The 24,745-nt window shown below is 42.8% G+C and overlaps 1 protein-coding gene across 1 annotated transcript in view; it reads right to left on the bottom strand.

The window, feature by feature from the left end:
• LOC115475155 (unconventional myosin-X-like) overlaps window positions 1–24,745 on the bottom strand; it is a 290,858-nt gene that overhangs the window by 88,813 nt on the left and 177,300 nt on the right. The window contains exons 28-32 of the mRNA XM_030210896.1: window positions 24,229–24,284; window positions 20,447–20,589; window positions 19,616–19,810; window positions 18,128–18,285; window positions 1,277–1,400 (exon numbers count right to left, since the gene is read on the bottom strand). Of these exons, the coding sequence (XP_030066756.1) occupies window positions 1,277–1,400; window positions 18,128–18,285; window positions 19,616–19,810; window positions 20,447–20,589; window positions 24,229–24,284 (676 nt within the window). The remainder of the gene's footprint in view (window positions 1–1,276; window positions 1,401–18,127; window positions 18,286–19,615; window positions 19,811–20,446; window positions 20,590–24,228; window positions 24,285–24,745) is intronic.

Raw genomic sequence — 24,745 nt, 5'->3', positions numbered from 1 at the left:
GAGATATCGCACATTCCAGTCACCCAGCTCTGAGATACTTCTATCTGCTCAACTATTTCTCACCTCCAACCATTGAAACAGCTCTCAGAATTATGGAGTGTCTGCGCCCTGGGGCAGCACTTCTGAACATCTGACTGAGTAAATTATCTGTGATTTATTCAAATAAAGAGACTTCAGAAAAATAATAGAGACTTCAGGTGTGATTGGTGTGCCAAGGTTATTCTCCAAGATATAATAGACTTTACGGTAACAAGTCTATGAGAGGCTTGAACAGTCCTCTTTTTTGAAATGCCTTAAGGTATAGCATTTTCATGTGACAATAGTGGTAGTAGTGACAAAATATAGGCCCTAGTTAAAGTTGTCTTTAAAGAAGGCATTTCACTATGTCTTAGCTGATTAGATCAGTGCACAAAGGAACAGTGTTTGTCTGTAACAAGCAGGATGTAAAGTCAGCCATAAATGAAGAAATGTTGAGAGATGTAAAACAGACTTTACCATGCACTGCAAAAGAGAAACACCAAAAGGGAGGGTGAAAAGTTCAGAACTGTTGCTACACAGAACTCTAGTAGACAGATAACCACCAGCCAATAAGAAAACTTAGGGGCAGACACTTAAACGTAACTATAAAGTCTGTGGAATTTTCTAGACGTGTGTGTGTGTGTGTGTGACTGAGCTCCCCCGCAAGAATGATTTGAATAATAAATTGCTTAATTAAGCTTTGATTCTTCAATCTGATTTTATGAGTCCTATTTTTATATAAGTTCTCAGGTTATCAGGGGGCTATTTATAACATCACTTTAAAGCGTTTGAAGGGTAAAGCCTTGAACCCTTAGAACGAATGTTATGTGCTCCGAACATTGTATAAATAAGTGGGTGGGAGGGAGCAGTCAGAGGTGGAAGCCTAAAGTGCTATTCCCCCATTTTAATGAAGTTAAACTCCTAAAGCCTGTTAGTCCCCTCTTTGGTTTTTGTTATGAAGGAGAAACAGACACATGGAGGAAATGTTTTTGGTGGAACATGTGCAGCACTTTTATGAAGATAAAAATTCCACTTTCTTATTCTATTGCGCCTCAGGAGTTACAAATTTAGCAGTTTAGTTATCAATGATATAAATTCCTACAAATTGTCCATATTTCTCTATCACTGTAGAGTATTATTATCTTTATTGCTGTAATCTTTGTATCTTTAACTACAATGTGTAACGTAAGCCACACTGAACTCAAACCTACTCCCGGGATCATGTGGGATATAAATGTCATAATAATAAAGAACTTACAATCCAAGCTGACATGTCCATAGGGAAGTGGCAGGAGTGGTGAGTGCAGAGCATGCTGGGAATATCTCAGGATCGGATTCCGCTTAAAGGTCTCCTCCACAGCCTCACAATTCATGTGGCTTTCCTGACGCAAAGGAAAGAGAAAAGCTGTGACCGAGTAAGAAAAATTTATCTTACAATAATTAAGCAATAATTCTTGACAAAGAACTTACTTATTATTTATTTATAGAAACATGACAGCAGATAAAGGCCATATGGCCCACCCAGTCTGCCCATCCTCTGAAACCCCTAACTCTTCCTTTTCCTAAGCGATCCCACGTGCTTATCCCATGCCTTTTTAAATTCTGACACAGTCCTTGACTGCACAGCCTCCACTGGGAAGGCCATTCCATGCCTCCTCCACCCTTTCTGTGAAATAATACTTTCTTAGATTACTCCTAAACCTATTCCCTCTTAACTTCATCGTATGCCCCCTTGTTCCAGAGTTTTCCTTCATTTGAAAAAGGCTCACTTCCTGTATATAAAAGCCCTTGAGATATTTAAATGTCTCTATCATGTCTTCTCTCTCCCTCCTCTCTTCCAGTGTATACATGTTGAGGTTCATAAGCCTGTCCCTATATTTTTTGTGTTCAAGACTGCTTACTAATTCTGTAGCCGCCCTCTGGACCGACTCCATCCTGTTTATATCTATTCATAGGTGTGGCCTCCAGAACTGCACACAGTACTCTAAATGGGGCCTCATCAGAGACTTAAACAATGGCACTATCACCTCTTTTTTATATTTAAATTATATTTAAATTGTTTTTATTAGCTTTTATAAGATACAAAATATACAAACAGCAACAGACCAAAAAGGAGAATCACCAAAGAGAAAAATAAGAAACAAAACCGTCTATACCTCAAAAATCCCCCATCCCCATGTTGGCTCCCCCTTAATAACTACAAACATTGTAACTTCAGAAATTCAACAGATAACTAGGAGCCTTTGAAGGCAATGTGCGCCAAAAAGGTTCCCATGTCTCTTGAAATACTTTTCCTGGACACCTGTCCAGTGAAAATGTCCATTGTCTTTCCATCCACATTTGATGAATAAGTAAAGAGCACCGGCCTTGCAGATAGGACCAGTAGAAGCCAACCAGGTTAAAAGTATCACCTTGATCCCAAAAAGGATAACCTTGCAGAGAAAACACAAAACACCAAGCTGTATTGGATCAGTACACACAAAATGTCCAAATAATATGAGGGGGTCGCAGGTGACAGTACAATCCCAATAAGTCTGTAAAGCAGTAAGCACTGTGCCCCAAAAGCAGGCAATGATCGGACAGTGCCAAAACATATGTCCCAAGGTTGCTGGGGTATTGTCACATTTGGGGCAGGCTCCACTGGCCACTATAGCTGCTTTGTGAGCGCAGTGTGGAGAAATATGAAGTCTAGGAGCAAATTTGTAAAGCAATACTCTCAACAACATTGATTCCATCATTTTATTTATTTGTTGCATTTGTATCCCACATTTTCCCACCTATTTATGAATCCCAAGACAACATTTTTTATGTGCTCAGCGGATACAGAAAAACAAAGGTCTCTGGACCGAGTCGTTGCCAAGGTTGCGTAATCCAAATCCGGGATTGGGTCTTTCAAATATTGGTGATGAAATTTGAGAGGCACCTGTAATTGAGATCCAAGCGTAAAAGCTTCAGACAGAGTCTCTTGGACATCTTCTGTGAGGAAATGTAATGTCAGAGCTGGGCAGCTGGTACTCCTGTTGTAAACTGGCAAAAGACTTTAGTTGACCTTTCTCATTCACTGTGTTGGCTAAATAATGAACACCCTTCTGCACCCATCTAGTAAAGATACTAGGTCCCTGACCAGAGAGAAAGGCAAGGTTTGTTGCAGAGCGATAGGTGAGGGGTCACTGAAGCAGAGAACTGGTGCCTCCTACACACCCATCCCCAGACAAAGATCTAAGCAGAGGATAATGCTGAAAGGTGTGAGGAGGCAACTTACTGACTAAAATGTATCCCAGGAACCAACTTTGATTTCAAAGAAGTGAGAGAAAAGTGTTCTGTACACCTATACCAGTCATTAATATGACACTTTCCGCTGGCCACTGTCAAGTAACAAATGTTCAAAAGGCCCATGCTCCCACATACGTTAGGGGTTTGAATCAGGGCCAGCGGAATATGCGGTTTCTTTACCCCCCCCCCCCTCAAAAAAAAAAAAAATGCTTGAAAAGTTCTAGTGAAATGTTGCTCCTTCCTATCTCTTAAATACAACATCTGAAAAGTGTATAGCCACTTAGGGCCAGAAGCAGATTAAAAAGATGAATACATCCACGGAGCGAAAGAGGATATGCCTGCCAAAGATGAAGTCTATGTCACATCTCATCTAGTAAAGGCGCTATGTTTACACTATAAAGAGAAGTTGTCAATAGAGAAGAGAACCCCTAAATAACGTAACATAGCATCTTCCCATGTGAGAGCAAAAGGACCTATCCAATGGCGCTGCACCTTCAAGGATAACGGTAATGCTTTCCATAGTAACATAGTAGATGACGGCAGAGAAAGACCTGTATGGTCCACCCAGTCTGCCCAACAAAATAAACTCATATGTGCTACTTTATGTGTATACCTGATCTTGATTTGTATCTGCCATTTTCAGGGCACAGACCGTAGAAGTCTGCCCAGCACTAGCCCCGCCTCCCACCACCGGCTCTGCCACCCAATCTCCGCTAAGCTTCTGAGGATCCATTCCTTCTGAACAGGATTCCTTTATGTTTATCCCATGCATTTTTTAATTCCGTTACCGTTTTCATCAACACCACCTCCCACAGGAGGGCATTCCAAGTATCCACCACTCTCTCTGTGAAAAAATACTTCCTGACATTTTTCTTGAGTCCGCCCCCTTCAATCTCATTTCATGTCCTCTAGTTCTACCTTCTTCCCATCCAGGGCCGTGCCAACACAGTAAGCGGGGTAAGCAACGCAGGGGGGCGCCGACCTCTGGAGGGTGCCTACCATTTCCTGAGGTCAGCTCACTTGCAAAATGTTTTACCTGAAGCTGTGATTCTCCTCTCTCCCCTGCCCTCCCCTCTTCGACCGCAGTGCTCACTGAGGCAGGCAGACTCTGCTGAAGTTGTTTGAAAGAATACAACCAGTGCTATTTATGTATTTGGTGTGGGACGAACTCCTCATTCAGGGTGAGCTTGAACAACATTCAAATTAAAGAGAACAGCCAGGTTTGGAGGGAGGTGTGCAAGTGAGACTGGGGAGAAATAAAAACTAAATTGTGTAATTGTTAAAATCTGTAAGTGGTTCAAACTTTTTGGTTTTTTTTTTCTCTGAGCTTGTACACCAGAGGAGGGCATGACTGCAATGATGTTTGCATAATTATCAGGTAACCGGATAGCTACAGCTAAAAGCCATTTCTTTGGCTGATGGTTCCAACAGTAGTTTCAGAGGAAGTTTTTAAAGAGCTAATAAGGCAAGTGACAGAGCATTGAGCCAATTTTTATTTCAATTTACCATAAGTTATATTAATTTAGTTTTTAAAAGTGCATTGTAGTGCTCAACTAGGCCATTGCTAGTAGGTTTGTAAATACAAACAGTGTGGTGTGAAATACTTAGTGTAGGAATAAAAGAATTGATGAATCCATTAAAAATTAAATCTATGGGAATAATCTCTCTGATTTTGGTTTTAAACTCGATTAGAAAACAACCACGCAGACAAGCAGGTACCTTTGAACTTTGATAGGTTTCTGCATATCTGTAAAATCAGTATACAGCAGATAATATACAGTTAGAGAAGCTTTCGTTTTTGTTATTCAAATGTGTTGCCCGTAATTCTTATATACTGCCTGAGAAACAGAAAAGCATTTTGAACAGAAAAATTTAGAGAATTAGGGAAATTCAGTATTGGGCAAATTGTAAGGGATACCCATTCTTGTGAAATACCTAATCCAGGAAGGGATTTATTTAGGGATTGGAGGAGTGGCCTAGTGGTTAGGGTGGTGGACTTTGGAACTGAGTTCAATTCCCAGCACAGGCAGCTCCTTGTGACTCTGGGCAAGTCACTTAACCCTCCATTGCCCCATGTAAGCCGCATTGAGCCTGCCATGAGTGGGAAAGCGCAGGGTACAAATGTAACAAAAGATAAAAATAAAAAAATTATATGAAAAAGAAATAAGCAGTTTGTTTAATGACTCCAACTATTGTTGTGTGCAAATAAATGTGATCATTTTGAGAACATATACAGAGAAATAGAAACAAACAAAAAAAGATATAGATATGTTATGGGCATTAACACTGTTGTGTAGACAGACAAAAAGCTGTAGGTAGAATAGAAGGCCTCACATAAATAGAGCACAGAGGATACCACATACATTACTGCATTCAAACTTTTCAACCTTCCTCTTCACTTTCTACGACTTTGCTTTTCACCCTCTCGATTTGCGAAAATCTTTCTTAAGGGTCTGTAATGCGGATATCTACTTATATGCACTTATAGAAAGCACATCCAATGATACATGAACAGCTAGACCATTTTACAATGCAAAAATTTCTGACACCTATCATATTTGAAAATATCATTTCCTTATAACCTTTCTAATTATCCCAAAATGAATGGGATTCTCACATCCATCAGCTTTCCTCCTCGACTTAATCAAAACTATACTGGAAATTTGTATCACGGTAGCCCCCATGGTGACTAAAAAGAAGGAGAAAAACAGTTTGCAAAGTCAGAAAAATAAAAATAATTAAAAATAAATAAATAAAGTTGAATGGCAGGCTTTGAACCCATCAACTTGGTCATATGGAATGAGTGCAGTAGAAAAGAGAGTACGGACTGAGCAAATGATCAGGATTGAAAAAGCAGCTTGTTCGTTTCCATTGCATAAGTTCTGTTTGTGTAACTGAAGACTGTAAAATAGAGAAAAAATAAAAAATAATAATAATAAAAAAAAAATCTTGTGAAGGGGGGATCAGCTGATGGCAAAAGTTGACAGGGGCGTGTCGGAGGCGTGGTAAAGGCTGGACTGGGGCGTGGTTATCGGCCGAACAGAAATGGGCGGCTTTCACCGATAATGGGAAAAAAATAGCTGTTTTTAGCGAGAATTTAGGTCACTATTTTTGGACCCTTTTTTTCACGAACAAGTCCCAAAAAAGTGCCCTAAATGACCAGATGACCACTGGAGGGAATCAGGGATGACCTCCCCTGACTCCCCCAGTGGTCACTAACCCCCTCCCACCAAAAAAAGAGAGCCTTTTTTCCCCAGCCTGTATGCCAGTCTCAAATGTCATACCCAGCTCCATCACAGCAGTATGCAGGTCCCTGGAGCAGTTGTTAGTGGGTGCAGTGGACTTCAGCCAGGCGGACCCAGGCCCATCCCCCCTACTTCTTACACGTGCTGGTTAATGCTGATCCCTCCCAAACCCCCCAAAACTCACTGTACCCACATGTAGGTGCCCCCCTTCACCCCTTAGGACTATGGTAATGGTGTAGACTTATGGGCAGTGGGGTTTGGGGGGATTTGGGGGGCTCAGCACACAAGGGAAGGGTGCTATGCACCTGGGAGCTCTTTTACTGTTTTTTGTTAATTTGTAAAAGTGCGCCCTAGGGTGCCCAGTTGGTGTCCTGGCATGTGAGGGGGACCAGTGCACTAGAAATGCTGGCCCCTCCCACAACCCAATGCCTTGGATTTGTTCGTTTTTGAGATGTGCGCCTTCGGTTTCCATTATCGCTGAAAACCAATAGCGCCCAGCTGAAAAACAGTCAACTCCTAGGCATTTGCCCCGCACAACCTGTATTATCAGAAAAAAGATGGGCGCCCATCTTTTTTCGAAAATACGAGTTGTCCCGTTCACGGAAATAGGTGCCCACTGATATAGGCGCCCATGGAGATGGGCGTTCGCGTTCGATTATGCCCCTCCACGCATCCGGTAGGGTCCCAGATTGGCAATACTTATGTACTTATGCACCTAAATTCAAACTTCCAATCACAGTTCTCAGATCAATTTAGCATCATCCACTCAACCTTAGCTTTAAGCCCCCAAGGGGCAACTGAATTCAAGGTAAAAAATTCATTGTTATTTCCAGTAATTTAAACATCCCTGTTGCCCTTATTCTTTTCCATACCCTGGCTTGCCCTTCCCATGTTTACTCTTAGGTATGCATGACTATGATATGATTGTGTGTTTTTCCTGTCACGATTTGTAGTTCATTTCTGACTATCTCTTTTTATTTTTAATTTTGTAAACCTCTGTGATCTACCAGTTAGGTATGGCGGCATGTCAAATGCAAATAAATGATTGAAGTCTACAAAATCCTGAGTGGTTTAGAATGAGTAGAAGTAAATTTATTTTTTTACTCGTTCCAAAAGTACAAAGACTAGGGGACACTCAAGGAAGTTACATGGAAATACTTTTAAAACAAATAGGAGAAAATATTTTTTCTTTTTTTTTCCAAATATTTTATTGGTAATATAGCAAATTACAACCATAACAAAATAACATCTGATATCAGTAACCAATTCTTGTTCATGGTCCCCCTCCCCCCCTCCCTCCCCCCGTCAGTGGCGTTGCTTCTGATTCTTGAGATTGTTCATATATTGACCAAATGGTCGTGAATACTTTCATGGTGCCTTTCCTCTTAGCAGTCAATTTCGACATCTGATACAGAAAGTCCACTTTGCGAGCTATCAGTTGTAGTGCTGGTGTTTCAGCTTGTTTCCAGGCTCGGGCTAAGGCTATCTTGGCCACTACAAAATACTGAGTAGCCAATCTATGTTGTCCACTGGGAAGTGAGCTAGGCCGGAAATGGAGGAGGCAATGTTCTGCTTTCTTTGGGTATGGTTGAGGCAACACTGTATTTACCAACTTCACTACTGCCTCCCAAAACAATTCCACTTTCGGACACGTCCACCAAATATGGTAGAACGTACCCTGAAAACCACATCCCCGCCAACATTTTCCCGAGGTCCCCGGATATATCTTTTGCAATCTATCTGGGGTATAATACCACCAGTACAATAGCTTGTGGCCATTTTCATTGATAGATTGTGCTGGGGATGCCTTGAGCAGATATTTATAGTTGCTCATCCAGGTTGTTCTAGGATGCGTACATTGCAAAACATTTTCCCATTTCTTATGATAAAGAGTTTGAGGGTCTGTCCTGCCCAATAGTGCAAGATATATCCGGGAGATACTACCTCTGCCCCCTCCCCTACGCATTGCTAACTCGAGAGTTGTCTCTTCTAAATCTAATTCGTCTTGTGCTCGTCTTTTAATAAAATTACGCAAACAACAGTAATAAACAAGATCTTTTTCCGTTAGACCATACTCTTCTTGAAGTTCCTGGAAACTAATCATGTTACCCTCCGCCCATACCTGTCCCAGTGTGTATAGGCCTGCTTTTGCCCAGTTATCAAATACCTTTTCTGATCTCCCCAGTGGGAAACCCTCCGCCCATCGTATTGCTGTTTTTCGGTAATATTTCCTTTCCGGGAACATGTGCCTTCTAATTTGTAACCACGTTTGGAGCGGGTGTTTTAGACTAATAGGTAGTTCCTGCAGTATAGATGTCAGTTCTCTCCCTGATATCCACAATATATCCTCTATCGTGTATCTGCCTATCCATGCTCTCTCCCAATGCATCCATTTCTTTATTGTCCCTGGAGCCCAGTCAGCTAGTACTCTTAATTGCGCTGCTTGGTGATATAGATAAAAATTGGGTGCTCCCATACCACCTCGGTCTAATGTTTGATACATCGTGGCTCTATTGACCCGTGGAGGCCTCTTCTTCCATATATATCGAAACATTTTCTTATTTAATTGCGAGAAAAAGGAGGTAGGTATCGGTATGGGCAGTGCTAGAAATAAGTATAATAATTTAGGGAGCAACATCATCTTGATAGCATGAATACGCCCTTTCCAAGATATATTGAGGCCCTCCCATCTATCTAGTTCCTGAAAAAGTTCAGCTATCTTTGCTGGAAAATTAGCCTGAAATAGATCTTCTGTCTTGGGTGTGATCTGTATTCCTAAGTATTTAATGGATTTTTGTGCCCAGGTAAATGGAAATGCATCTCGCAGGGCCGGTATCTCTTCATTCGGTACTGTTATGTTTAATAGGGTAGATTTAGTTAAATTGGGTTTAAATCCCGACACTGCTCCATAATATGTCACGTGATCTATTGCTTTTTGTACTGATATTGCAGGTTGCGCAAGAGTGAGTAGTATATCATCCGCAAAAAGCTGAAGTTTTTGCTCTTTTCGCCCTCGTACTTTGCCCTTTACTTCATCATTTCTCAATATACAAGCGAGCGGCTCCACCGTTAAAGCAAACAGAAGCGGGGAGAGGGCACACCCCTGCCTAGTACCCCGCCGAAGCGGGAAGGCCGCTGTGTATGATCCATTAATTTTAATATTGCTTTCGGGTCTTTATATAGAAGTTGCAGCCATGTTAAGTAACGTCCCTTTATTCCCACCTGCCGAAGCACCGCAAAGAGGTATGCCCAATCAACACGATCGAACGCTTTTTCTGCGTCGATAGATAGTAGTACTGCTGGTACTTTTTCATCTTGGGTGTACTGGATAGTATGAATGAGGCTTCGAATATTGTCAAACGTTTGTCGTCCTATGATAAATCCCGCCTGATCTTCATGAACTAGGTTTGGGAGCTGTTTTTGTAGCCTATGTGCTAATATTTTCGTAAAGAGTTTATAGTCTACGTTGAGCAAGGATATCGGGCGGTAGGAGCTACATTGTTGGGGATCCTTGCCTGGTTTTTTATGTTTCAACAATTTTTTATTGATGTACACATCGTATCACAACCAGAATCAGGGGTCTACAACAATTCGCCCCAGATGCTTCCAACCTTACAAACAGTGATAACATCATTCATCAATCTTTTAAACATTTTCTCCCCTCCTTCCTCCCAGTCCCCATGAATCTCCCAAATGAGCCCTGTACTCTTCTGGGCCCCATTGGCGTCTCTCCCCTTCCCCTCCCCCCCCCCTCCCCTCCCCCCCCCCTACTTCCCTCCAAAGGAGCTTAATCTCCCCTCTACTTCAACAATGAGAGCCATAGGTACAAATATATAATCTTATATTTAACAGGTAAAATTCAAAAGCAGACTGCGTCCTCGCGGGCTTAACGTATCTATATATCCATTCCAAACTTGCATAAAGGCCTGTTTCTTTTTGGGGGATCCCCGCGTCTCTCTGGCCTCCCAGGTGGCTAGCAAATGAATTTGATTCCTCCATTGCCAGTAGGACGGGGGATCTGGAGAAACCCAGTGTTGTAGTATAGTTTTCTTGGCCACTAAACATACTTTTCGACACCAAGTCCTTATCCCCTTATCCAGCATCCGAAAACCTGAATGTGTATCTAAAATATAGTGGTCCCAGGATCCCTTTATTACCCTTCCCGCTATAGTAGACATATACGTCTGGATCCGACTCCAGAAAGCTCTGATCTTCACACAACCCCAAAATGCATGATACAATGTATGTACTGTAGCATTACACTTAACACATCTATCACTACTTCTGGGGTTTATATGTGCAAGTTGCTGTCTGGAGAAATAAGCTCTCATTACTCCTCGGTATCCACTTTCTCTCAACCTCTCATCTACCGTAAGGGCAGGAATACTTCTCAGAGTGGCTCTTACATCCCAATTCCCTAAATTCCCTCCAGAATCCTTTTCCCACATGTGCTTAATGGACTGAAAGTTCTTGGGTGTGGAAATTAATGTTAATGCCCTATGTATAGCCGACACTGTTACCCCAGTGATCTCCAATTTTTGGAAGAAATCTCTCACTTTCTCCTCTGTTTTCAACTGCAAAGCTGGTTGGTCCAAACTAAGAATGTAGTGCTTAATCTGAGCATATGCAAACCTATCTCCCCAATGTGTACCTAGTCTGGTTTGTATCATTTCAAATTCTATCATCTTCCCTTCCCCATCCAACATGTGTTCTATCCTTGAAATCCCCTGGGCTTCCCATCTTAGAAATGCCACGTTTTCCCGTCCCGGATCGAAGTTCAAATTACCCCTTATAGATAATAATCCAGTGATTGTGGCCTTTCCCCCCATAAGTTTCATGAACCCTCTCCAAGTCTCTCTCAATGGCTGTAATATCACACAGTGTTTAAGGTTTATCGGCAGGTTTCGCCGTTCTTGATGCAAAAGTGTTAAAGGGTCGTAGGGCGAGAAGTATTCTTGTTCAATCTCTAATGGGGTGTATTCACTTGTCTGATTCACCCAGTCTCCTATATGCCTCAGTAAACAGGCACAGTTGTAACTACGAAGGTCCGGTAAACCCAGTCCTCCATTTTGCCAGCCCCCCATCAAGAAATGCATTTTCAATCTGGGCTTTTTCTTTGCCCAGCAGAATTGGCTAAAAGCCCTGTTAACCTTCTTCAAGTCCTTCTGCAATAGACGGAGGGGTAGTGTTTGCATGGCGTAGAGCCATTTAGGAAAAATCATCATGCGAATTAAATTTATTCTGCCTCTCAAAGATATGGGTAATCCTGCCCAATTACCTAGATGTTTCTTCGTGTCCGTTAATAGGCTATTTATATTAAGCGAGTATAACTGTTTGGTGTCCATAGTCAATCTAATCCCTAGATATTTGAATGAGTCTTTCGCCCAACTCAGGGGAAATTCTCGTCTCCATCCCTTCTTTACTTCGTCTGAGGAGGCTAATGCCTCCGATTTTAGGAGGTTCAATCTAAAACCCGCATAGTCTCCATATTCTTCAAACGTTTCCATTAAATTAAGAAGGGAATCCTGGGGCTCCGTAATCATCACTAGTAGGTCGTCAGCAAAAGCTGCTACTTTAAATTGATGTTTACCAATGGGCATCCCTTTTATCAAAGGGTTTTCTATGATGGTACGGATCAAGGGGTCCAACGTCAGTACAAAGAGTAAAGGAGATAATGGGCACCCCTGTCTGGTACCTCTTCTTATCGGGAACGACTCTGTCTCCAATCCATTGACTCGAATTGTAGCCCTCGGTTCATGATATAACGCTTTAATGGCTGAAGTGAACCGTCCCGTAATTCTGTATCTTTCTAACGTGGCAAAGAGAAACTCCCAATGCACTCTATCAAACGCTTTTTCTGCGTCAAAGCTGATAAGTAGTGCTGGTGTGTTATTTCTTTTTCTCATCTCCAATGCCCCTAATATTCGTCTTAGATTCTTTGCAGACGTCCTCCCTTGTACAAACCCTACTTGTGTCTCATGGATTAACTTTGGCAGCACTTTCGCTAACCGGTTTGCCATTATTTTTGCTAACAATTTCACCTCAACATTTAACAATGATATTGGTCTATATGATTCCGGAATCAGTGGGTCCCTACCAGGTTTTGGTATAACTGTAATTTGTGCCCTAGAAAGATTGAATGGCAAACGCTCTGTATCTATTATCTTATTAAAGTACTTAGCAAGCGTGGGAGTAATGCTCTCTCTCATAAGTTTATAAAACTCCATACGCATCCCGTCCGGTCCTGGAGCCTTCGACAATTTCCCTCTCGTTATTTCCAGCTCTACTTCCTCTTCTTGAATTGGACTATTCAACACTTCTCTCTCACTTTGCGTTATTTCTGGGAGTTGTAATGTATCTAAATAAAGAGAGCCCTGGAGGCCTTGGTCAACTGGCGTTTCATATAATTGTTCATAGAATCTGGCAAAGATTTCTCCTATCTGCTCATCTTGCCGTACCATCTGTCCCTGGTTATTTCTCATTTGTAGTATCTTCCTGTTTTGTGACTTAGGCTTAGCCAAGCGAGCCATCATGCGACCTGATTTATTACCATATCTATGTAATTGGAATCTATAATAAGTTTGTGATTTAGCCGCTCTCTTATGCAGTAGTTCATTCAGGGCCACCTGCAACTCCAGTAACTTAGTGCGTTGCTCAGGCTGATTTGTCTTCCCATATGACTGTCTTGCCCTACAAATCATAGAACTCAATCCTAGTATTTCTCTATTTCGGGCCTTTCGGACATGATGTGTGTGACTAATAATTTCTCCTCTAAGCACCGCCTTGGCGGCGTCCCAGAACAGTAAAGGGTCAGTCTCGTGTTCCTTATTAATGGTCTTATATTCCTCCCAACTCTTCTGAAGCCTTTCACCCAACTGTCTATCTGTAGATAATTCCAGTGGGAACTGCCAGAATTTTTGTTTAGGCTTTCTAGTAGGCACCTCCCACTCCATATATACCCAGGCATGATCTGAAATCGTGTAGGGTCCTATATTGGTTGTGGCTACCTGTCCAAACAGATCTCTAGTGACCAGGAAATAGTCTATTCTAGCTTGTGATGCATGAGCTCGAGAATGATGTGTAAAATCCCTCTCCAAGGGGTGTAGCATCCTCCATATATCAATCAAGTCTATCATTTTCCCCAGTCTTTTTAATCCCTGGTTAGATGCTGCCACATCCCTCCTCTGTCCTTGGGAGCTGTCTATCGTTTGTTCCCATACTGTGTTAAAATCTCCCCCCACTATTATAGGTGACCCAGCATATTTCATCAGATGTCCTATCACCGAGTTATAAAATTTTTTGTCATACTGATTTGGTGCGTATACATTGCAGATCACACATTTATGCCCATCTATGTCTAGCTCTACTATGACATATCTCCCCCCGGGGTCTATCATGAGGGTTTTCACTGTGGCCGCCACTCCTTTGCGGACTAAAATCGCCACTCCTCCTCTTTTTCCCAGAGCATTTGCAGCTATGCACTCTTGTACCCACCAGGTGCGCAGCTTAGCGTGTTCTTCCTGACTTAAGTGTGTCTCTTGTAACAGTGCCACATCTATTTTATATCTTTGCAATTGCTGTAGGATTTTGGATCTCTTAATGGGTGAATTGATCCCGCCTACGTTCCAGGTGATCAGTTTAACCATGGAATCTTGGTTGGTCTGCGACTAATATTGCATGCTTTCTTGCTCCTAACCCTACCCGGTGGGCATCCCAGCCACTGCCCTCCCGGGACAAAATTTGTGTTGTACCCATAGACTCGTCGAACATTACTCCTTCCCTCCCTTTTGCCTGAACCTCCTCCCCTCACTTGATTCCTCTTTCTTCTTTTAATGTATCCGTCACTCTTCCCATTCCCCCCCTCCCTCCCCCCATTCCTATCCCTATCCCTCCTCCCCTTAACTCCCTCCCATCCCCTCATCCCCTCCTCCCCTCTTTTGACCGTTCCCTGATAGGGACTCATCACGTATAGTCGCCCCCCAACCTCTCTCCCTCATTTTTCCCCCTATACACTGCTTGCCGTTTTTAAAAAAACCCCGGGTCCCTCCTTCCTCCCATTATGTCTATTTTTGTCTCTTTATAACCGTGGGAGTGAGGAAACAATAAATCCAACAGATTAACCTTTAAACATTTGAACATACATATATACTCTTATAACTCGCCCATATTCTCATACATACTTTACTCACTCCTTTTTCCCGTCCTTCCTCCCCCTCCCAAGCCATATACTTGACCTCCTGCTAACATAGTCTCTCAAACCTGTTAACTTTATATCAACTCCGGTTATTTCCTCTAGTAGTCCAAGACTATCCTCTGTATCAATAGTTACCAGACATAAATGTCCATATATTCCATATATTCCATATTGACTCTTGGCTTCCTTTTTGCCAGTACTCAATCCGGTAGGCCTCCGCTCCGATTACTCCTCTCCTCCTGTTCCATCTGATCCACAAACTCCCTGGCTTCTTCTGGCTTTTCAAAAGTGCGAGTCGTTCCTTCGTGCATTATCCTTAAGACCGCTGGATACATCAAGGTAAAGCGTTTCTTCATTGCAAATAATTTGGAACAAATGGGTGAAAAAGCTTTCCTCTTTCCCGCCACTCCCACTGAGTAGTCTTGAAAACATATAATCCGTTTGTTTTCAAATGTTAGATTCTTCTCTCCTCGTGAGGCTTGTAAAATCCACTGCTTATGGGCAAAGTTTAACACCTTCAATATGACCACCCGAGGTCGGGAATCTGTATCTCTGCGTGTCCCCAAGCGGTGTGCCCTTTCTATCCTTAGTGGGCCTAGATCAGGGGGAAATCTCACTTGCTCCATTAACCAGCGCTCCAGAGCCGATGTTAGATCTCTACCTCCCAGCTTTTCCGGTAGGCCCACCAATCGGAGGTTGTTTCTGCGGGACCTATTTTCCAAGTCCTCTATCTTTTGTTCCAATGTCTCTACTGTTCGTAAAAGTGTATTTTGTGTCTCTTCTACTACAGTAACCCGGTCTTCTACCTCTCCGGTCCTAGTCTGGAAGGCAACACATTCGCGTGTGAGATCCTCCATTCTCGTTTGTAATTTCTCCAATTTCGTGTCAATTGGTGTGAGGCGTCTTTCAAGTAGATCTTCTAGGACCGCGGTCATCTCTGTCGTTATTTCTGAGACCCAGATCGACGCTACTGTCGGGTCCGCGCTGCTGGGTACGGCGGCCATCTTAGAATCCGTTGCCTTTTGGCGCAGCTTATCTTTCTGAGCCGTTTTAGCCGCCATCTCCCTTCGCTTTTGTTCTATTAATTCCGTATCCGAAATCAGCTCTTTTTCCCCTTCCAGGAATAGCTTACAGCAAGTCAGAATCGTGTTTCAATGCGCGTGGGGCAGAGGTCAGGCGCCGGAGCAGCGTTCAGGTGCTACCACTCTCCAGCATGGCGTCACGTGATCCCCCTCCTTGCCTGGTTTTAAGAGCAGTGTTATTGCTGCTAGCCTCCATGTTTGTGGTATCTCTTGAACCTCTTCCAGCTCATTAAATAACCTCTCTAATATTGGGACCAGGTGTTTTGCGAATGTTTTATAAAATTTTATAGTGTACCCATCTGGGCCTGGTGCTTTCCCATGTGCACTATCCTTGATTGCCCATTTAATTTCCTCCGATGTTATGGGGGCCGACAGTGTTTCGCTCTCCACTCCCCGCAACTGGGGGATACCACTCTCTTTCAAATATCGTTCCACGATTGCTGGCTCCAATGTGGGCTCTTTCTCATATAGTGAGGTATAGTATTCTAGGAAGGTTCTCTGTATTTGATCTAATTGTGTGATGTGCTCTCCACTCGTATCTCGTATCCCCCCTATATGGTTCCGCTGAGCTTGCTTTTTTAAGCTTATTGGCCAAAAGCCTACCCGCTTTCTCCCCAAACTCGAAATGTTCTTGTTGGGTCTGTTGTAATTGCGCCGCTAGACTTTCCATTTGGAGTTCATTAAGTGTTAATCTCAACTGGTGTAACTTTTCTGCCTCATTAGTATCATCTGGTTGTGCTTTGTGTTTCTGTTCTACTTGTCTGAGTTCTTTCCTAATATTGTTTTCCTGGTCCATGCGAGTTTTTGATATATGGGCTCGTAGTGCTATTAGGTGCCCTCTAATCACTGCCTTGAGGCCTTCCCACAAGGTACTCACTCTGACCTCGCCTGTGTCATTAAATTTAAGATATTCCATAATAGAGAAAATAATTTTTCACTCAATGAATAGTTAAGCTTTGGACCTCTTTGCCAAACGATGTGCTAACAGTGGTTAACATATCTGGGTTTTAAAAAGGTTTGGTCAAATTCCTGCAGGAAAAGTCCATAGTCTGTTACTGAGACAGACATGGAGAAGTCACCGCTTGCCCTGGGATTGGTAGCATGGAATGTTGCCATGATTTGGGTTTCTGCTAGGTACTTGTGATCTGGCTTGGCCACTGTTGGAAACAGGATACTGGGCTAGATGGACCATTGGTCTGACCCAGTTAGGGTTACCATATGGCTCCAGAAAAAGGAGGACGGATTGAGCCAGCCGGGTTTTACTTCCATTGCTTTCCATTGAAAGCAATGGAAGTAAAACCCGGCTGGCTCAATTACTTCCATTGAAAGCAATGGAAGTAAAACCCGGCTGGCTCAATTACTTCCATTGAAAGCAATGGAAGTAAAACCCGGCTGGCTCAATCCGTCCTCCTTTTTCTGGAACCATATGGTAACCCTAGACCCAGTATGGCTACTCTTATGTTCTTATGCATCCGGTATGGTCCCAGAGTGCCCCTATGGTACGGGAACCTCCCTAAGATTTAACCAGTCAGGCCAGCATTCTTCCTGGTTTGCCTTACTTCCTGTGCTTTTGAGGATCATGTCTATTTTCTTTAATATGTATGATGCTTTTTGGATAATTAATAAAAACTAAATTAAGAAAAGTTGTACAAATTAGCAAGTGTAATAGTTTTGTAATTTTCTAAACAAAAAGTTTGTGCCTAATTTATATGAAATGTCTACAGACATTAACAAAAATACCACCTAGATCATGTAGAACTGTCACTATTAATCGATTTCTCCTCCTTAAAAAAAAACAAAATCTCTAAGATCACCATTTTTTCTTTCAGCTGACTGGTTTAACCTTGTTCTAGAGCAGAGCTTCCCAAACTGAGCACTGACTCCAAATGGCACTGTTCCCTCTAAGCTGAGTGGGAGTCCTCCATCTACAGTCCTGCCAGTGGGGGGTGCTGTTTCACTATAATTTTTTTCAATAGTGAGGTGTCCTGTCTGTCTCTAAAGATTTTATTTTACACAATATTGAAGCACCGCCCTCTACTGGCAGAAATGCAGTTGAAGGACTCCTGCTCAGCTTAGAAGGAACAGTGCCAAATGGGGGTCACAAAACCCACGTTTGGGTTCACAACCTGGGCTGGCATTCCATAGGATGTTATTAATTCACGCTGCCTGGGGATTGCATGGTTTCTATGGCTGTGCAAACTAGGGTCATGGCCACAGAAATATTGGCAAGCACTGTTCTATTGTAAGAAAGGTTACACAAATGCTGAAGCCACTTCCACATTTAAGCCAAGAAGGAGCAGACTGGTGCACTCTACCTTGATTCCACGAATAAGCTGTTGTGTGGGTGTTTCTATTGGACTCTTGTTATCGATCACACCTTGAATGGCTGAGGCCCATCTCATGGCCTCATTCAGAAATTTGGTGTAGAGTCGGTATGAGTGTTTCCTCCCATGCACAATAATGCTCCAATAACCTACAACAAACAACAAAATAAATCATTTTTAACAGGAGGCCTCACTCTGCTTTCTCCTAACCATGCTCAAGTGCTGGGATATTCTCAGACAGTTACATTGTGCTACTTACAGTATTGATCTGATGGTGCATATACTACTACTACTACTATTTAACATTTCTAGAGCGCTACAAAGTGTAAGCAGCGCTATACAAACACAGAAGAAAGATAGTCCCTGCTCAAAGAGCTTACAATCTAATAGACAAAAAGTAAAGCATTTAAATTAAAAATATTTAAGCAGTCAAGCACAAGAGAACAGTCACAGAAGGACTGAAGATGTTGAAGGGTGGTCAGTGTGATTAGGTGTAACTCTGGTTGGAGTAGTGGGAGAAGGTGATAGAAGAAAAGAAATGGGTGATGTAAAAGTAATGAGTGGGTTGATAGGGAGGTTATATAAGACATGTCACTCTAGGGGTGGGTGGGTAGAGGGGTAGGGTGGGCGGACGTTTGGCAAGGACAAATCAAATTCGGGTATAAAGTATCACATACCATGTAAAATGAGTTTATCTTGTTGGGCAGACTGGATGGACCATAAGGTCTTTATCTGCCGTCATTTACTATGTTACTCTTTGGGGTTCTACAAGGAATGTTGCTACTAATTGGGATTCCAGAATCTTCAGAACTTTTAGTACAAGAACAGTGTTGGGCAGACTTCTACGGTCTGTGCCCTGATCGTGACTGAATAGATAGGGATGGGCTGGAGTGTAAATTTTAAGGTGCTTCAACGTTAGTTTCAGAACTTTTAGTACAAGAACAGTGCTGGGCAGACTTCTATGGTCTGTGCCCTGAGAAAGGCAAGGACAAATCAAACTCAGGTATAAAATATCATATACCATGTAAAATGAGTTTACCTTGTTGGGCAGACTTGACGGACCTTACAGGTCTTTATCTGCCATCATTGACTACGTTACTATGTATTTATGAAGTGTGTAAATTTGTGAGAGTCTGCATGGGTTGACATGACGGACCGGACTAGATACTCTGGTGCAGCACTCACGTTCTTTTCTGAATGCCATATCTCCTATGTTAGTTTTTATTCTTAAACATTTTAACATTTTGCTTTAAAAGGTAGTATTATACAGTTACTAAATCAAAGCAGTAAGTGCAAACAAAACAACAAATCTGCAGAAATACTGATGGAAACGTCTTCCATTGCTATTGCAGAAATCTAAGTGCAGCTGTGCAATTCCTTCGAATGCTCATGGAGCAGAAACGCAAGTAATCACGCCGCACAGTGAAATTAACCTGCTTAAGTGCTGGTTCTTCTTTTGCACTTCTGTTGCCTTTTTACCTGTTTCTTGAAAAACTTTCTCATCTGGTTGGGCCACAGAGCAGAGGCTGTTGAGTACGAGTGTACCCAGCTTGGGCATGGAGCGCTCAGAGGATTTGTAGTAATCCAGTGCACCGTGGTTCAGAACAAACCAGCGCCTCTTCAGCTTTAAAGAGGACGTTTTGTTGGGACTGCGCACTTCTTTCTGGAGCCATCCTGTAGGAAGAGAAGAAGAAGCATCCATGGCACAGTTAGCAGCTGTTACTGGCACTCTCTTTCAGCAAACAGACAGTCAGGGCAGAGGCTAACCCTGGTATTGTGGCTCTCTAGGCACTTTTATTAGTGGAACATGAACAGTCCACAAAGATGTTGTTAATACAGGAGCCTTGGAGACCACAGAGATTGCTGAGGTCATATGTAATGGGGGAACCTATGAGGCCGTGAAGATTGATGTGCATCATTCAAGAAAGAGATGTGTTTCCTAGAACTTACAGCCACTAACCAGATAGGGGGAATATTCAACCCGCGGTGGTAAGAGGCTTGTGAGCTGCTTCCAGCCACAGGCTGACCTAACTCCAATATTCATTATTAAGGCATGTGCATCTCGTGACACTGAATATCTGGGTTTGTCTGCTGACCCAGAATTTACTGGGCACTGGCTGACATCCAGACTTGTGTGTAGTTGGCTCACCATATAACGTTATGCAGTTACTTAGCCAGTCAATGAACTGAATATCGCTGTTAACTGGCTAAGTTGCTCCTCCATCCTGCTCCTAATCTAGCCAGTTAGTTCATGGCAGCCATTTTGAAGCTGGAGACCACAAGTGCAGGAGCAAGTGCGTCATTCTCTACCTCTGATCAGAAACTCTTGGCCATTAACTCTGGAATCTCCTTTGGGTCTCTGCAGGAGACAGATCCAGTGATGCATTTCCTCTGGCGTGTCCGTGTGGCAGTGAATAATGCGGTTTGCTGTGATGATTACAAAAGAGTTTGCTCTGCAAGAAAGTTGTTAGAAGAAGCGGTTAAAAACACGCTGTCACTCAGTGGTGTTCCTAGCCTGTTCGCCACCTGGGGCGGGTCACCACTGCGCCCCCCCCCCCCCCCCCCAGCACATCACTCCACCCCTGGTGTGCAGCTGTCGGCTCTGCCGGTCCCCTGCCCTGGAACAGGAAATAGCATGGATTAATGAGACAAAGTCAACATGGATTTCGTGAAGGGAAATCTTCTCACCAATCTACTACATTTCTTTAAAGGGGTGAACAAACATGTGGATAAAGGTGAACTGGTTGATATAGTGTATCTGAATTTTCAGAAGGCGTTTGACAAAGTACCTCATAAAAGACTCCAGAGGAAATTGGAGAGTCGTGAGATAGGAAGTAGTGTTGTATTGTGGATTAAAAACTGGTTAAAAGATAGAAAACAGAGACTAGGTTTAAATGGTCAGTATTCTCAATGGAGAAGGGTAGTTAGTGGGGTTCCCCAGGGCTCTGTGCTGGGACCGCTGCTTTTTAACATATTTATAAAAGAGATGGGAGTAACTAGTGAGGTAATTAAATTTGCTGATGACACAAAGTTATTCAAAGTCGTTAAATCACGGGAGGATTGTGAAAAATTACAAGAGGACCTTACGAGACTGGCGTCTAAATGGCAGATGACGTTTAATGTGAGCAAGTGCAAAGTGATGCATGTGGGAAAGAAGAACCCGAATTATAGCTACGTCAAGCAAGGTTCCACGTTAGGAGTCACGGACCAAGAAAAGGATCTAGGTGTCGTCCTTGATGATACGTTGAAACTTTCTGCTCAATGTGCTGCTGTGGATAAGAAAGCAAATAGAATGTTAGGTATTATTAGGAAAGGAATGGAAAACAAAAATGAGGATGTTATAATGCCTTTATATCGCTCCATGGTGCGACCGCACCTCGAATATTGTATTCAATTCTGGTTGCCGCATCTCAAAAAAGATATAGTGGAATTAGAAAAGGTACAGAGAAGGGTGATGAAAATGATAGCGGAGATGGGATGACTTCCCTATGAGGAAAGGCTAAAGCGGCTATGGCTCTTCAGCTTGGAGAAAAGGCGGCTGAGGGAAGAGATGATAGACGTCTATAAAATAATGAATGGAGTGGAAAGGGTAGATGTGAAGCGTCTGTTTACGCTTTCCAAAAATACTAGTACTAGGGGGCATGCATTGAAGCTACAATGTAGTACATGGAACATGAGGACAGTGTTGGGCAGACTTTTATGGTCTTTGACCCACAAATGAGATCATGGATTCGGACAGGCTGGATTGGGCTTCGATGGCAACTCCACTAGTTGGCACATAAGGACAGAGCCGGGTGGACTTCTACAGTCTATGTCCCAGAAATACCAAAAAAGAACATGATCAAGTATTTTCTATCACATTCTTTGTTGCTTTAATTATGAATTGATAATGAGTGTGACTGTTGGGCAGACTGCATCAATCTTTCAGGTCTTTAGCTGCCGTCATTTACTAAGTTACTCTGATATGTGGCATAAAGTCTTGCTACTTTTTGGGATTCTGCCAGAAACATGGCTTGGCCACTGATAGACTCACTAAATTTCAATGTACATTATTTATATATGTGTAAAGGAACACTCTCCAATCAAAGTCTCAACTGGTGACTCATTTCACACGGAGAACTCATTTACAAATATGTTAAAAAGCAGTGGTCCCAGCACAGACCCCTGGGGAACCCCACTAACTACCCTTCTACTACTACTACTACTACTACTACTACTTAGTATTTCTATAGCGCTGCCAGGGTTACGCAGCGCTGTACAAGTTTAGCAAGGGGAAGGACAGTCCCTGCTCAAGAGAGCTTACAATCTAAAGGTTACAAACTATGTAGTCAGTGTAGGTAACTTACAACTTATGTGGTCAGTGTAGACAGCTTACAATCTAAAGGTTACAAACTATGTAGTCAGTGTAGGTAACATGAATGGGGAAGGTGGTTAGGTGCCAAAAGCAAGGGAGAAGAGATGGGCCTTGAGTAAGGACTTGAAGATGGGCAGGGAGGGCGCATGGCGTATGGGCTCGGGAAGTCTGTTCCAGGCATAAGGTGATGCGAGGCAGAAGGGTCGGAGTCTGGAGTTAGCGGTGGTAGAGAAGGGTACAGATAGAAGTGATTTGTCCTGAGAGCGGAGGTTACGGGTGTGAACATACGGGGAGAGGAAAGTAGAGAGATAAAGGGGGGCTGCAGATTGAGTGCACTTGAAGGTCAATAGGATAAGCTTGAACTGTATACGGTAGCGGATCGGGAGCCAGTGCAGCGACTTGAGGAGAGGGGTGATATGAGAGTATCGGTTCACGCGGTAGATAAGACGTGCAGTGGAATTTTGGACAGATTGAAGGGGGGATAGATGGCTAAGCGGGAGGCCAGCGAGAAGAAGGTTGCAATAGTCAAGACGAGAGGTAACGAGCGAGTGGACGAGGGTTCGGGTGGTCTGTTCAGAGAGGAATGGGCGAATTTTGCTAATATTATAGAGGAAGAAGCGACAGGTCTTAGCTGTCTGCTGGATATGGGCAGAGAAGGAGAGGGTGGAGTCGAAGATGACTCCGAGATTGCGGGCTGAAGAGACGGGGAGGATGAGGGCGTTGTCAACAGGGAGTTCTCCATTGAGAATACTGACCATTTAACCCTACTCTCTGTTTTCCATCTTTTAACCAGTTTTTAATCCACAATAGAACACTACCTCCTATCCCATGACCCTCCAATTTCTTCTGGAGTCTTTCATGAGGTACTTTGTCAAACGCCTTCTGAAAATCCAGATACACAATATCAACCGGCTCCCCTTTATCCACATGTTTGTTCACCCCTTCAAAGAAATGTAGTAGATTGGTGAGGCAAGATTTCCCTTCACTAAATCCAAGCTGGCATTCTCTGATTAATCCATGCTTTTGAATATGCTCTGTAATTTTGTATTTTTATATTAGTCTATCATTTTGCCTGGCACCAAGAGTGAAGGAAATTTATTAGCAGTCCAAAGTGAAACTGAATTACATGAAGAAGAAGGTGAACACAACTGAGTAGGGGATAATGAACCACAAGTGGAAATCGAATCTTGAAGAGAAAGAACCTTACTGGGAAAAAAAGATAGGAAGTGCATCAGCAGATGGTAGGGATGGATATGCTATTGCTGGTTTATTGGTTAATTGAGTAACTATATTAACCAACTTCTTGTTTGGGTTCTTAGACATTGCAGATTGTTTAGTAAAATAAGACTTCTTAGCTGACCTCAACACAGAATTATAAAATCTGCTACTGTTTTCAAAAATTGTTAAAGACTAAGGAGTTAGGGAGGTGTTGATCGATATGATCGATGTGGTGGCACCTACATAATAGACTGAGGGAAGATAATTGCTTTTTGTGGAGTCCTACCTGTCCGGATATGTTTGGGATCACTAGTACTGAATATCGCAGGAGCCTATTTGCCCTAAGTCCACCTCAGCACTAATCGGATGATGGTGCAGTGGTCAGGGATATTCAGTGGCACTTCCTGGGTAAATGCCCTTCTTGACCCACTGTTGGGATTTTAAGCACAGGCAGGAGCATCTCTTGCCCACTTAATCCCCTTTGAATATCTACCCTGAAAAATCAAAAGTTTGGTTGTACCTGTCAGGACTGTCCGAGGCACAAACAGAATCGATGAGAGCCATGTCCAGAGTTCCCTGATCAAAGGAAAAGAGAAAGGAAAGATTACAATTTATATTGTATAAATATATATATTTTATATTTATATTGTATAAATAACCAAACCACATTTATGGACTTTGTATCAAACGCATGCGTCAACAACTCCAATATACTACTACTAGGGGATCTAAATCTCCATTTAGAAGACTCCACCTCTACCCACACCCGGGATTGTATAGACTTCCTCCAACTTTGTGATTTCAACCTTCCTCCAATAGAACCAACCCATAACAAAGGCTACTCACTTGACATCATCACACTCAAACATTCTACAGATCAAAACTTCCTCCTATCAGACATACACTGGGCTGCATCTCCCTGGTCCGACCACCACAAAGCAACCGTATCCATACACTGGCGGAAAAAAGACCAACCCAAACCACCAGAACACACAACAATTAAAACCAGAGGACGAGTAGAAAAGGAAACCTTCTGG

This window comes from Microcaecilia unicolor, chromosome 7 (assembly GCF_901765095.1).
Source record: "Microcaecilia unicolor chromosome 7, aMicUni1.1, whole genome shotgun sequence".
Taxonomy (NCBI): Eukaryota; Metazoa; Chordata; class Amphibia; order Gymnophiona; family Siphonopidae; genus Microcaecilia; species Microcaecilia unicolor.
The sequence above is the reverse complement of the archived record's forward strand: the minus strand, read 5'-3'. Positions and strand labels throughout refer to the sequence as shown.